General features: G+C 41.9%; 1 protein-coding gene across 1 annotated transcript in view; it reads right to left on the bottom strand.

Annotated features, from left to right (window-relative positions):
• Nucleotides 1–15,410, bottom strand: part of GLDC (glycine decarboxylase) — a 95,957-nt gene that overhangs the window by 9,963 nt on the left and 70,584 nt on the right. The window contains exons 17-21 of the mRNA XM_032308311.1: nucleotides 13,990–14,115; nucleotides 12,202–12,351; nucleotides 10,741–10,853; nucleotides 9,205–9,346; nucleotides 5,383–5,494 (exon numbers count right to left, since the gene is read on the bottom strand). Coding sequence (XP_032164202.1) covers nucleotides 5,383–5,494; nucleotides 9,205–9,346; nucleotides 10,741–10,853; nucleotides 12,202–12,351; nucleotides 13,990–14,115 — 643 coding nt within the window. The remainder of the gene's footprint in view (nucleotides 1–5,382; nucleotides 5,495–9,204; nucleotides 9,347–10,740; nucleotides 10,854–12,201; nucleotides 12,352–13,989; nucleotides 14,116–15,410) is intronic.

Here is a 15,410-nt window from a genome sequence, read left to right as displayed (position 1 = left end):
CCTACCCCATTTTGGTAGCCCAGCCTCAACTTTTAACCTTTCTTCTCTGACCCTCTGGCAGCTATCCCAGCACTGTGACAGTGACCCAAGAAAGAAGGCTAACAGAACTCACTGCTCTGAAGGATGCTCAGTGGGCCGAAGGGGGAGAGGGACACATGATGGAGGAAAGGAGTCACTCCCACTGGCAGGCAGAGGGCAGTCTTCCAAAGAGAAGTTCAGTCACGGGGAGCCCCGCCCGGTACTGTTAACACAAAGCCCGCCTCTGCAGGGCCCCCACCACAGCCAGGAGGTTTGGAAAGAGCTCGGTTTTCAAAATAAGGTTCAGATGTTATTTTCTAAATCCATATCCTAAGGTGTTCAATGGAAACAGTGTAATTTCAGTGTATCTCTCTCTCTCTTTGTACTTGAGCCCTGAAGGGGGTGAAACTGATTCTTGGTGGCTCTTAGAGGCCAGATCCCAAGATGTTCATCTTTGTTTGTATTTTTTAAAGAGAAAAGATACACAAACCTTCTATGGCATATGGTGAGTCAGAGCAATCTTAAGTAGAAATTACATAAACTGATCAGCACAAGTTTGAATTTCCTTTAGAGTTGATGCTCCTGCTGGGCCTAACCATGACTATAGCTGAGAGTCTGAAAAGATACCAAGTTAAAGGACCAAGGAGGGGAGGGTGGCATGATGGAAAACCAAAATAAAAGTGGCTTGGCTCTAAGCTCCCCATCCTCAGAGTGACTGCCTAAAAAATAAATGGAACTCACTGACTAATTGCTCATAAACCTTATTAGGAGGGCAATCAGGGCTTGGTCAAGCTTTTCAGATGCAATCCAGGGACCATAACTAATCGAATCAAAACTGCAAAACTGAATGTTTCCTCGGAAATGAGGTCAGGTAGATGGGGCCTCTGGCCTCAGGAGGGTCACTTTCCTGGCCTGCGATGTGTAGGCCCATCCTACACATGAGGCCCATATCTGCCCATAAAGGACACTGGGAAACCAACTGAGGAACAGGAATTTCCAGGCAGTGTTAGGTTTGTCTGAGGTCAAAAAGGGATAGGCATTTAAGAAATTAGAACCTAAATAAAACTTTGGGATACTAATAAAGTTGCCTACTCCCCTGACAGAAACACCATTTAGATCCATAAGCTTAGCCTCCCACTAGAGTAGACATCTGTGAATTTTTTTAATTCCTCCTTTAAAAAAAGGTACCATCTTAAAACAAAAAACAAAAAACACTCAACTAGATGTTTTTCTTTTCTTTCTTTCTTTTATTTTTTTAAAAGATTTTTTATTTGACAGAGAACACAAGTAGGCAGAGAGGCAGGCAGAGAGAGAGGAGGGAAGCAGACTCCCCATGGAGCAAAGAGCCTGATGTGGGGCTCGATCCCAGTACCCTGGGATCATGACCTGAGCTGAAGGCAGAGGCTTTAGCCCACTGAACCACCCAGGCGCCCCTGTTTTTCAATAAATAAGAATTTATCATTAAAACAAACAAAAAAAAAAACCATTCTACCTGAGGTAATTCTTTTCTTTCCTCATCCTAAATACTACTGCTTTTCCCCCAACCCAATTCTTTCCTGTCACTTCCTTACTTCAGAAAACCATAAGCCTTAGTGGTTTAGCTGGTATTTTCAAATCTCTCAAAGAAATAGTTCATAAAGGGAAGCCTGGAGTTCATTAAAATTATTGCCTCATAGTCATCTGTAATTCCAAAGTCCTTTATATAGAACTAGTAAATATGATTAAGATGAATAATGGTCTTTTAACATTGCCATTAAACATGTTGGAATACAATGTGTTTATTAAGAACATTTCTATTTTGGCCCTCGGGAGGTATGGTGGTAATTCTTTTCTAGGCCCTAGAATACTCAGCTTCAAATTATATAATGAATGTGTTTACCAGACCAAACATGAGACAATTTTTTATTTCATGAACTTTGGGATTAGGTAATAAAATCTGTAATCACCAATATATCTCTGCGTGGGATGAGAAATACAATTTATTATTTAATTCTGGGATAAAATGTCAGAACAAATGGAAATTGCATCTATCATTTTGTGCTGCAAATCCCCGAGGATGGAGACCGTCTCTGCTTAAAGCAGTCACTCAAATGCTAAGCTCATGGTGGGTACCTGAGAAACACTTGTTCACTTTCTCTGCTAGACTACCACTGTACCCCCATGCAGTCCAGATACTTGCATTTTTTTTTTTTGATCATATGCAATCTTGCTTTACAAAACTAAACTTCAGACTGCACATCTGTGTGAACACACTAAAAATCGTGAATCGTACATTTAAAGTGGGTCATTTGTATGGTATATGCATTCTGCCTCAATGAAGTTTTCAAATAAAGTTAATCATAAGTAAATTTCAAATACCTTAAAAAAAAAAACAGAAAAAAAAAAACACCCTAAAGCTTGTCAATTAAAACAAAAAGATCATTTTTTCAACCACCAGAATGGCAAAGATACTTTGTTTTTGTTGGTGGTGTCTTTTCAGCCTGGCACCTGGTATTCACGAGGCCCTCGTGTGATGGTCACTTCATATGCTATTAGCATGAAATAAATTGGTACAAATTCTCTGTGGGGACAACCAGGCCACATACCAAGAGTTTAAATGCATTCATTCTCTGAGATAGCAATTTTTCTTCTACAGCTCTAACCTCAGGAAATAATCAGAAATGTTTTTTAAAAATCTGAATAAAAAAGGTATTTGTTGCAGCATTGTTACAAATGTAAAGCAAACAACTGGGGGGAAAACATTATACCTAGATCCTGGTATATCCATATAATAGAACCAACATAGCTACTTTCAAATAACATTTAAGGACAAGGGGAAATGATCACAATATAAGATAAGTTAAAAAAACAGGACACAAACTGTATTTGTAATGTGATTTCAATGGTCTAAATGTAAAAGCAGAAATATAGCAAAATATTAATTGTGGTTATGTCTGCTTGATGAAACCATGGATCATTATATTTCTTTCCTCATAGTTTTTATCTTCCCAATTTTTTTGGTGAGCATACACAAATTACTTATACACTCAGGCAAAACAAATACTTAAACTAATCCTGAAGGCCAATACATAAGCAGGATACACGGAGCTCTGTTTGAATGAATTAATTAGTAGTTCTTGTAGATTCTTCATTACCCACATCAGAAGCATTTTACTGTATTGCTTAGAGACGTATTGTCCACAACTTTCTTTCCTAATCTCTGGGGAGCATTCCTAACCAGAGCTTCTAGTTATTTAGCTCTTTCCTATTTTCAAACTCCAGAACTAACCCTTTCGATACATATTTTTAAGGCAAGATCCCAGGTGTAGATATATACTCCACCTGAGCTAGATAAACAGTCAGAACGGCCTCCTTCTTGTGGCCCATGCTGCTTACTGATGGCTGTCCCTCTGCTCCAACCTCCAAGTCCCCATCCGTCCCTGTCTCTGATTCTGTGCCCATAGCCAATGTGCTGCCTATCTACCTGGCTCTTAGCACCCTCTCCTCCCATCACCTCCAGGATGACTTTGTTCACCCATCTATCACTCCTTCTGTTGTAGCTTCACTTTCCCCTCTTCAATTCCTTTTCTCTGGCAGTTTAAAATCATGCTTTTTTTTTTTTTTAAAGATTTTATTTATTTATTTGAGAGAGAGAGAGTATGAGAAGGGGTGGGTCAGAGGGAGAAGCAGACTCCCTGCCAAGCAGGGAGCCCAATGCAGGACTTGATCCCGGGACTCCAGGATCATGACCTGAGCCGAAGGCAGTTGCTTAAGCAACTGAGCCACCCAGGTGCCCAAATCATGTTCTTTTCTTATTTCAAAACAAAACTGCATCCTGTTGGAGTAGCTCCCACCTGTCCGCTGCCTTCACTACCATGAATAACTCCCCCAAACCATGAATGCCTCTCCCTTCTTTTCCCCACCCTCAATCCATTTCTCAGCTCATTTCTATTTGGCATCTGCCTTATCATTTTTGTCCCAATTCTTTCAAAGGTGACCAAAATGTTCACAACTGTTAAAGGCAAGGTTCTTTTTAAGACTCATGTCATAAGACCAGTCTGTTTCTGCTGTGCAACACTGCATACATTTATGGTTGGCCAGGCATGACTGACAGGTATACGTGCTAGAGAGTGGAAGCAGGCACAGTCTTTATTCTGCAGGAGTTCAAGGTCTGATGGAGAGAGCCAGACAAGAAACCGAGAGGGAGAAATCTTCAGTCGTGGAGGGAACAAGGGAAGGAGTAGTTCTCTCTGCCAGGATAAGAGGGCTTCAGGGAGGAGGTGTAACCAGAACAGAGACACACAGGACCAGCAGGGGCTTTTCTTGGGAGAGGTAACAAATGCAGAGGCCCTACGGCTGCCTCAAGCATGGAACCCTCCCTCACCAGGTACTCCTTTCTTGCTCATCCCTGTTAGTGTAGCCATCTGCTTGACGGGTCTTGCCCTATTTTCTCAAAACTCTTTCCTTGGGTTTCACCATTTCTAAGAGTCTGCTCACAGAGTCTGTGCCCAAAGCCAGATTTCTGCAGATCTGGCTCCATCCTCTCCCCAACTTCCAGGGTAACTTCATTCCCCCTTCTATTATTCCAACTATTGTACCTCTATTGTCAGCGTTAAGAGGCTTACACAGAAATTCTCTTCACACTCAAATAATCAGTAACTAAGTCCTACTGTTTTTACTTCTAATAGGATGTTCATCCCCTCCCAATTTTCTTAATGACTTTATCATTCTCCTGACCCTGTCATTCCCCTGATCAAAAAACCTTCCATGGCTGTCATCTGGCTCAAGGATAAAGCTAAGAGCCTTCTGAGAGATCTTCAAGGCCCCAAGCTGCCTCTCCAAGTTCATTCTTCATCTGTTTCCCTTCCTCCTATCCCACCTATCAACCCCAGCCAAAGCCTCCCACCACCTAGACAATTCTGGCTTGCTGTAGTCTCTGTTTACCGGGGTCCGCTCCTCTCTCATTCAGGTTCATCTCAAGGGGCTCCTCCCAGAAGTCTCTCCCAATTATTTCACCCCTCCTCTGTCCAGTCTGAATTACTCCACTCTTCTAGAGGCATTCCCATAGCACTTTGTGAGGTAATGAGCTCTCAGTATTTATGTATGCATCTCTCAGTGGGTGTAGCTCCTTGTTGACCTGAGCTGTGTACACGAACTGCATCACACAGCCTTCCAAATACTCATACTAATACTAATACTCCTAAACTGTTCACTAAATAGAAGTTATTTCCAAAAAATCTATGCTTTTCTCTGGTATATGCTAAGAAACGGAAATTTCCTACCCACTGTAGAAAATCATAGGTGAAACTTGGTCAAGAAAAAAACCAAGGTGATGGTAAACTAAGGTTGATACCAAGGTGATGGTAAACTAAGGTTGATACTTGCCTCTTGCACCCCGGAAAAGGACTCTGTAGTGTTTTTCTAATCGCTTGGCCATGTAGTTGGCGTTTAATATAGCAATTTCTGTGGCCTGTTTAAGGCCCTTGCCTCCCATCATCTGCAACAGAGAGAGAAAGAGTCATCAACCACAGTAAAATAAGTAAAACTAATGGACACCAATCAAGGACACCCCCAAAAATCTGACTTACAAAGGGAGTCAGCTATCACTCTGGATTACAGATGGGTATAAAATCCCAACAAGGAGGTCTGCCAGTCTTATCTAAATAAATTCTCGGGGCGCCTGGGTGGCTCAGTGGCTTAATGCCTCTGCCTTCAGCTCAGGTCATGATCTCAGGGTCCTGAAATCGAGCCCCACATCGGGCTCTCTGCTCAGCAGGGAGCCTGCTTCCCCCCCTCTTTCTCTCTGCCTGCCTCACTGCTTCCTTGTCATTTGTCTGTCAAATAAATAAATAAAATCTTTAAAAAATAAATAAATAAATAAATTCTCAATAAATTTTAGTTTTCTCCTTGGTACATGACTTTGTATTTCTTATGATAGTAACAAAGTAACAAAGCTTACAACAGGGTAAAATTGGCTGCTGACTGTGTTTTATCTAAGGAAGAAAAAAGAATGAGACTTTTTTTTTTTTTAAAAGATTTATTTATTTATTTATTTATTTGACAGACAGAGATCACTAGTAGGCAGAGAGGCAGGCAGAGACAGAGAGAGGAGGAAGCAGGCTCCCCGCTGAGTGGAGAGCCCCATGCGGGGCTCAATCCCAGGACTCTGGGATCATGACCTGAGCCAAAGGCAGAGGCTTTAACCCACTGAGCCACCCAGGTGCCCCAGAATAAGAGACTCTTGATCACAAGAAATAAACTGAGAGTTGCTGGAGAAAAGGAAGGTGGAGGGATGGGGTAACTGGGTGATGGACATTGGGAGGGTATATGTTATAATGAGCACTGGGTGTTATTTACCTCTGAAACAAATAATATGTTAATTAGCTGAATTTAAATTTAAAAAAAAAAAGAGGAAAAAGCATCTTAGATTACATGCACTTGGGAGAGCTTATGTTTGTTTACTATGAAATTGAAATGTCTTGGTAATTGCCAGAAATCTTGTGCGATCTTGACCTAAATCCCCTGTGAATCAATCTGTATGGTTTGTCTTACAGTTGTCCATACTCAGGGTCATTTACATGTTTAACAACAGCCAGAGTTGATATTATCCTTTTCTGATAGTTTCTAAATCCTTGTGGTTACACAGGGTGAACATTATCACCAGCAAAGAGCTTAAAATCAAGGTTGCACTCATTTTTATTGTTGACATTTTTTCCAGAATACCTCATGTATGATGGAGGCTTGGTATATATTAAATACATAATTAGTATCAAGCACATGAGAAAGCATCAAATAAGACAGTGACACCAATGTCCAAAGTAAGGAGAGGACCTATCTTGCCAAGCTGGACAAACAAGGGTTACTAGGGTGTAAGTCAGAACTGGGGTGGAAATGTAAAAATGGGTGGAATTTGGAGAGGCAAAAAGAAAGGGGAAGGAGGGCGCCTGGGTGGCTCAGTGGGTTAAGCCGCTGCCTTTGGCTCAGGTCATGATCTCAGGGTCCTGGGATCGAGTCCCGCATCAGGCTCTCTGTTCAGCAGGGAGCCTGCTTCCCTCTCTCTCTCTCTGCCTGCCTCTCTGCCTACTTGTGAACTCTGTCTGTCAAATAAATAAATAAAATTTAAAAAAAAAAAAAAAAAAAAAAAGAAAGGGGAAGGAGCTCCAGATGTAAGAATGACAAAAACCACGGCAGCGTGGAAGTGAAGGCACAGGGCTGCAGTCTGGGGGGTTACTGTAGAGGTGGTGGGCTGTGACAATCCTCTTATAAGATTCAAACCTTTGCTATGAAGAACTTGGATTTGGCTCAGCCAGTCAATGGCTCTCAACTCATGGGTCACCTGGAAAGTTTGATGACCCAACCCCTACCTCCTATATGCTGAATTTGATTCCCTCTGGGATGGGGCCTAGGCATGTGCATTTTGGGAAGAAGCCCCTAAGGATTCTGTGTAGCCTAATAAGACTGAGCAGTAAAGGCAAAAGGAAACCAGAAGATAATCTGGGCCATTAGGGGAATCCTGCTGTACTACAGAGTGTCCAAGATGGACTGAAGCAGGGAAAGAAGGTAGTTCTGGAGCCCAGGCAACAGCCTGAGATAAAGAGAGGGGTCACGGTCAGAGGGGTAGTTTAAAACCTATTTTACTTATTTCATTTATAACGGAGATTATAAATGTCTGGTATTCCTGGCATATGGCCAAACCAGACTTGGGACATTATTTTTTGTTATGTGGGAAATACTAACTCAAATATATCCATAAATAAGTAATCCAGGTTTATAGGATCTCAGGACCAAAAGGAACCTGAGAATAAGATTCTGTTTGTAAAGAAGCAGACCTTTACTATGATTGTTGTTGTTGTTACTATTTGTAAAACAACTCGAATATCACTTTTAAAAGGAGGTTTTAGTCTCTGAGGTACAGAATTGTTATCCCAGCTTCCCAGAAAGTTTTCATTAAGAATCATAAATGCCACACTGTTTCAGAGTAACAGCCAGCCCCAGAGAGCCATTCAACATGACTTGCATAGCTGAGTTTTGGAGTCTTATTTCACTAGAAGCCACTCTTCCTTTAAGGAGGGAAGCCAGTTTGGGAATGCTGCTTAATTAGCTGCCGAACAAGTGTTCCTACCCAATGCACAGCCTTGTCAGCCTAGAAGGTGGGCAGGACCATTTGAACAAGAGCTGTATAAAATAAACTCTGGCTCTAGAGTTTTTTGGAGAAACACAAAGAAAGGAAAGCTGTTCTCTAACAAAGTCTAATTACCCCATAGAGTTATAGTTCCACAGGCTCTAAAGGGCAAAGAGCTTTGGGAAACTACCACATAAGCAAATTTCTGCTATTTTTTAGACTTATCTTCAAGGTACCAAGGTACCAAGAAATATAAAGCAATATGAGATTTATTCCTAAAGATTTACCTCAGGATTTCAACCAAGTGTAATAATTAGTACGTGCACTGTTTTTCACTTCCAAGAGGCTATACAAATCCTACAGGAAACTAAAATGACGTAGCCAGAACATCCATATGACTCATGGAACTTAACTTGGTCTAAAAAACATGTCTAGTTTCTGTGATGTTAAACCCACTATGAAAACCCAAAGGAAATAGCAATATGAAAAGAGAAGAAATAAATTTTTTTAAAAGATTTTATTTATTTATTTGACAGAGAGATCACAAGCAGGCAGAGAGGCAGGCAGAGAGAGAGGAGGAAGCAGGCTTCCCACTGAGCAGAGAGCCCAATGTGGGGCTCGATCCCAGGACCCCGGGATCATGACCTGAGCCAAAGGCAGAGGCTTTAACCCACTGAGCCACCCAGGCACCCCGAGATGAAATAAAATTTATCTCATCTCTTTAAGAAGGTTTCTTCCACCTAAGTCAGCAATCTTAACTGAACCAAATCTCAGATCATGGATTTCTTCTTCTTCTTCTTCTTTTTTTTTTTTTTTTAAGATTTTATCTATTTATTTATTTGCGGGGGGAGGAGCAGAGGGAGAGACAATCTGTAGCAGACTCTAAGCTGAGTGCAGAGCCCCATGTGGGACTCGATCTCATAACCACAAGATCATGACCTGAGCTGAAACCAAGAGTTGGACACTTAAGCAACTGAGCTACCCAGACACCCCTGGATTTCTTCATTTTTAAGTCAAGAAGAAAGTCTTAGTTTCCCACCCACTTATCACATCCCCCGCCTGCCTAATACAGTCACAGGCCTTACCTTAATATAGGCCCACGAAATGGGCAAGATGGAACTGGAGCCCCATGGGGCTGCACTAACAGTACCCACAGGTCGGTCATCTTCACTTGGCTTTACCGAGATGATGGGATGACTGGGCAGGAAAGGCGCAAGATGCTTCTTCCTGTTATTTTTAAACACAAATTCAGAAGATATAATGAAAAGATCCAGACCAAACAAATAGGCAAGTGCTAAGCCCTCTCCAAAAGTTCCATTCCTAGTAGAGGAACTCAGAGTGGAGAGGACCCGACACTTGCTAAGAAACAGATGTTCAGGAAGTGTTCCTTCCTTCCTCCTCCTCACAAGCCATCAGTGTCCCAGTGGCTCACCAGAGAACTATGGCAGATGACTTGGCAGATAGGCAGCCATGAAATAGCTTGCAATGAACTCACCAGGATGTGGGGACCTCCAAGCCCCATGCCCCACATTCTTTCCCGAGGCATCTAAGGGACAGAGAGTGCTGCTGAGAGGGAGCCCCATTGGGCCTAAACATCAGAGGTCAGCACCGAACATCACTATCCCACCTCCCCATAGCTGAGGTACTGAGACGACCCCACTAATTACAAATAATAATAATCAAAAAGAAAAACAGGAAAAATCAAGAGGGCCAGGCTCCCAGCAACTGAAGTCTGGGCCCTTTGGTCCATTTTTGGAAAACTGAAGAAACTCAGGAAATGGCTACTCAGCATCATTTTCACAAGATGATTCAACTTCACAGTGTAAAAAGTTATCAAGAGCTACGAGACATTCCTTCAGTGTTATTCTGACCTCATCTAATTATTTCTAGTATTAAGGTCCGTTTCCCCTTCTGACTTCTCTCAGATGTAGTAAGAATCCAGCCTGCAAAGTGTTTAACACTTTACATCCAACTCACTTCTTTCTTTTTCTTTCTTTGTTGAGAACATCTAATTTCTACTCTCTTAGCAAATGTCAAATACAATACAATACAGTGTTATCAATGGTAATCAACATGTTTTACATGTTACACATCTCATAACTTAAAGTTTATACCCTTTATCAACCTCTCCCTACCCACCTCCTTGCTCCCCAGCCCCTGGCAAGCAATTTTTTCCTATGGGTTCTTTCTGTTATTGATAGATAATTCATTTTCAACCATTAGCTGATTTCTTTTTAAAAAAGAATGAATAAAAAGAAAAGCTTCTTGGAAATCTATTAAAGTCTAAGGGACACTTGCAGATGCTAATATTCCAGTTCAGATACATAATGCCTCAGTAAACTCCCTATTCATTGCTCTGCTAATAAACGGCTCAGTCTACACATGACTAGGAGCTGAGTGTGGCCAATCGAGCATTGTGGTTAATAAAATCTACTTATGCTCCTCTTTGGACATGCTCTTAATCACCCTTCTTACTGCCTCTCTCCCAGCCCCTACAAGCACACTAGATATGAAGGTGTCCATGACACTTGAAGACCTTGATGAGAAGAACAGCAAATTTGGGGGCATTCTTTCATTTTTAGTCTCTAAAACCTTCCCGAAACAAGCAGCCCAGAACTCACACACCGATGGGCCCCATGCCAGGGCCGCCTCCTCCATGGGGAATGCAGAAGGTCTTGTGAAGATTTAGGTGTGAGACATCAGACCCAAAATCTCCAGGACGACAGATTCCCACCTACCACAAAGGGAAAGAGCCAAAATCAAAAGTCAAGAGCTTGAAATGGTGCTCTGGAAAGGTGGCCATGCTATTTACTGCAGCCTCTCCCTTTAGAGGAAAAGGCAGGCAGAGCTGTTCACAGAAATTTTCTCAATACTGGCCAAGTTCTGTAGTCAAAACCTCACATCCCACAGGCAGCCTGGCTTATAGTTTCTATGGAAACAGCAACTGACCATTTAGCCTAATTTAGATTTTAAAATGCAGATTTGAATATACAGTCAATTCCTAATTTTCCACCACAAGAGGGAGGAGAGGAAGCACCCTAAGCAAAAGAAAGGCAAGTACCTCCTTGCTGCACAAAGAGATTACTTTCACCCTAGCAACATTACCTCCCGCTGTCTGGTTGGCTTTAAGTAGCATGTACTTCGGGCATACCAGTGGAAGGGGATGGAAGGCCACCTGAGAGGATGCTAAGCCAAGGGCAAGGAAGGGAGGCTGACAGTTTTCCTGAGACCACCCTAAGACCAGCTACAACATTCAATAGGCCCTCCTGCCACTTTGGTATTAGGACTAATTTTCAATGTGGCTGAAGATGAAGCATGCATTAATGCTAGTGAAGCAACAGACAATCCCTGGACCACACTTACGGAAGCAATCAGACAGAAGTAAAGAAAAGCAGAAGAATTTGAAATGGCTAAGTAAAACAAACCGAAATAAAAAATGAACAAAAAACAAAACCAACCCACAATCACAACAATAAACAATGACCAAGAAGTTAGGAAAACTCTGAAAGATCATGACATCCTCTGCTCCAATGCCCCTACAGCATTTGCTCAGGGGTGTATATTACACAGAGCCCGATCCAACCCTCCCTCCCTCTCTCACTCTAACACACACACATATACACACATCCCACGTAAGTAATCAGGATTGGCCTTCAGGGACAGAACTCTTTAGCCACTTTACACTGAAAAAGTTGAAGCCAGATTAATGGCTTGTTCGTTGTCAAGGGATACTGTGAGAGATCAACATCCAGAGTGGCCAGAGCTTGGGTCTGAACTCCCATGGGCAGGGAGTCAAGTGACCTTCTTACCAGTAGCACCCAAGAGAGATCCCAACTTCTGATGAACTAAGGACATTCAGTTCATTCCCTGTATCCTGTTCCTCTCTTTATCTCCTCCCCAACCTCCACTATCACCTCCTTTAAAACTAACCTCAGAGAAATTGAAGCACTTTGCTTGAAATTGGCAATAAACAAAGTCAACCACAGTTCTGAATTCAGTATCATGTTTTAAGATAATTGTCAAGAAGTCAGAGGAAAAAATATTTTTCTGACTTACAGGCAGTCCCTCTTTGTGTTGCCTACCTGTGCATTCATATTTGCCCCATCTAGATAGACCTGTCCTCCATGTTGGTGGATCAGGTCACACATATCACCAATGTTCTCTTCAAACACTCCATTGGTGGATGGGTATGTAATCATGATCGCTGCCAGGTTCTCCTTGTGTTTATCCACCTGTGGGATAGAAAAGAGCAGAGGGAGACAAAAGGAGGATATGTTTATTGGCCAAGCTCTTTCTTTTTACTTTACAGAATTAGGAAAGATGAATTCTTGGACTTTACATTTCTGGAATTTTCTCAAAGTACCATGGCAATAACAATTCACAGCCATTAGTCTTTTCTTAAGTCATTCCAAAGAAATAACAAAATGCCTTTAGGTTAGGTCTCCAAGATCAAGACCTAAAAGACTATTAGAAAGATTTTGGCGGGGGGGGGGGGGGGGGGGGGTGGCGCCTGGGTGGCTTAGTTGGTTAAGCAACTGCCTTCAGCTCAGGTCATGATCCTGGAGTTCCGGGATTGAGTCCCACGTCAGGGACTCAGCAGGGGGTCTGCTTCTCCCTCTGACCCTCCTTCTCATGCGCTCTCTCTCTCTCTCAAATAAATAAATAAAATATATTTTAAAAAAGAAAGATTTTTGGGTATTTTAGGCTCAACTCCCCTAGGTTTTCCTTGGCTTTAGTCATCTGAATAATTATTTCAGATCTTTTTGGTTCCAGACATTTCTGTTCTACAGTTACTCTCTCTCTGCTCATCTTGCCATATCCACCCCTATTCCATTTCCCTCTCATTCTGTTCAAATTAGAATTCCCGTAAGGAGTGTCCTGCTCTGATAAAAAAGAAATCTCCCTCACATTTCCTTTTTACAGAAAGCAAACACATATAAAAAGCACATTCCTGTTGTTCTGGCCAATGAGTCAGAGTGTGCTTATGTGGAAATGAAAAAAAAATTTTTTTTAAAGGTCATATCCTATATTGGGGAAACTTAGTAATTACAACTACTACCCCAAAATATCTGTTGGTATAAACTTTGTGGGGCTCTGGAAGGGGGATGGATGGGAGAGACAAGCGGTGCTGTATGTTTTCAGTTTCCTCTGAAGGCAGTTACATGAAGTTCTCAGTCTCCATGCCTAGTAATGCTGGCAAAATCACATTGCTATTCAACTGATTTCCTTCCTTCTTAAAGATGCAGCCTCCAGTCCACCAGTGGAAAGCAGATATAGTTGCTAGGCAACCTCTTCCTGGAGGTTGGGAGGTTGGGAGTGGGGGTTGATGTTGCAGGAAGGAGATGGAATGCTGCCCGAATTTCAGCAGGTAATGGCTGGGACAGTCACACACATTTGCAAAATCTACATTTATGTTTTAATTCCCAACACAAAGATTGAGAATAAACTGTGACCGCTAGTTTGATTATTAATGGGGAAAACAGGGGAAGGTTGGGCAGGAAGGAGGAGGCTGGCAGGCCCTGCAAGGAGTCGCCTTACTATCACCATGAATAATTCATTCAGTTTCTTACATATGCATTAAGAGGATGGGATTTCAGTTTAAAGGACCTTCTCCCGGTTAGTGAAGGAAGTAGACTATGTTCAGTTTTATTATAGACCAAAAATGTGACTGTTGCTTTTTATTTTTCTAATGGAGATGGTTAGGTTTTCTGATTTTACACCATTTTATCCAGACCCATTCAGAGGAGGAACTGCAGTCTTTTAATTAGAATGCAAAGAAAGATAACATTGATATAAACCATCCAGTCCCTTCTCCCCACCATCTCTTCCCAACCCAGACCTCGCCCATCTGTTTAGTGGAAGATGGGTACCATGGCCTTGAGGTGAGCTGTGTCAATATTCCCGTATTTATCCACCTCCACAGGCTGAATCTTCATGCCTGCCATGTGAGCACTTGCGGGATTGGTCCCATGTGCTGATTTTGGAATAAGGCAAACCTTTGGAATGAAAAGGAAGGAGAAAAAATCATCACCAGGCTACTCATGGCAGAAAAGTCCTACAAATGCTTGAAATACAGATTAAATCGGCACCACATGCTTTATTTAAACTGGTCACTACTGCCTTAAAATCTGCTATGATTTCAGTATTATTGTAGTGTAAAACAATGTCCAAAAGAGGAGTCTGCCTTTGAATCCACAAATACTGCTCTTTAAAGACTCGTGTTAATATTAGTACTCTCTTCCCTTATCTCAGCATAGCAAAAACCAGACCCAGGCTTACTGTGACCTTGTCACAGTTATAACATGTAGAAAGAAGGCATCTTATAAGAACATGGGGCTGGAAGTTAAACCCTAGGACCCAAGTGCCCAAATCACAGCTTCAGTGCTTGGCATGGCTTTGCTGAGATCCAGGAGAGATGACAATGGCAGAGATAATTCCAAGGTCTTCCGGTGCTGATACATCAGTTATGTCAGCATTTACTGGATCCTTAATCTGTGCAATGAATTGTTAGTTGTCACACAAATCATAAGGTGAGAATGAAAGCATGTCATGTGTTCATAGACAATGCTAGCAAATGTATAAACAGGGGCCACAGGAACTCAGAATAAGGGGGTGTCAATTCAAGCAGAAAAAGGAAAGGGAAAGGGTTTCCAGAGTTAGAGCCCAAGCTAGCCTTTAAAGATGAGCTGAATTCTTACAGAAGGTGGATGGTGGGTACAATTTTAGAATTCCCAGATTTAAATAATTTTCATTTCCTCCTACAAATCACATGGTCACAAGCAAACATATCCTTGGGTAGATGTGATGACGCTGCACTACAGGAAGGTGCATCAAAGAGTTTTTCCCAACGGAAAGCAGCAGGAGAAGCAATGATCACCCTGAAAATAATCCTCCTGTTTCTAAATCCCAGAATCATCACTGCAACCCCTTGAAGAGAAATGGATGGGCATTACAGAAACGCGCTTATGAAGGGGAAACTTGGCTTACAGCTGTTTCCTCAAAAACATCAAAGCTGTCTACTGAAGAAAAACGTGCATACACAAAGGCAAACTGTCACTTTTCTGTTTACAGAGCATTTGTGCCTCTTTTGAATGGTTACTGATCTCACGCTGATTATGCAGGGTGTCCTCAAATCCTTTTTCTAGTTTAAATGATTCCCTACTGTATTGACTTTCTTTAATTTCTCAACCAAAGTCACTTGTCCATTCCTATGAAGTATTTTTATTCTATCACAGAATCTTTGGATAAAAGGACACCTTCTGGGCAGAACATTGATCAAGAAGGAAAAGGC

This window comes from Mustela erminea, chromosome 12, assembly GCF_009829155.1.
Source record: "Mustela erminea isolate mMusErm1 chromosome 12, mMusErm1.Pri, whole genome shotgun sequence".
Taxonomy (NCBI): domain Eukaryota; kingdom Metazoa; phylum Chordata; class Mammalia; order Carnivora; family Mustelidae; genus Mustela; species Mustela erminea.
Note: the sequence above shows the minus strand (reverse complement) of the source record. Positions and strands in the feature narration are given on the sequence as shown.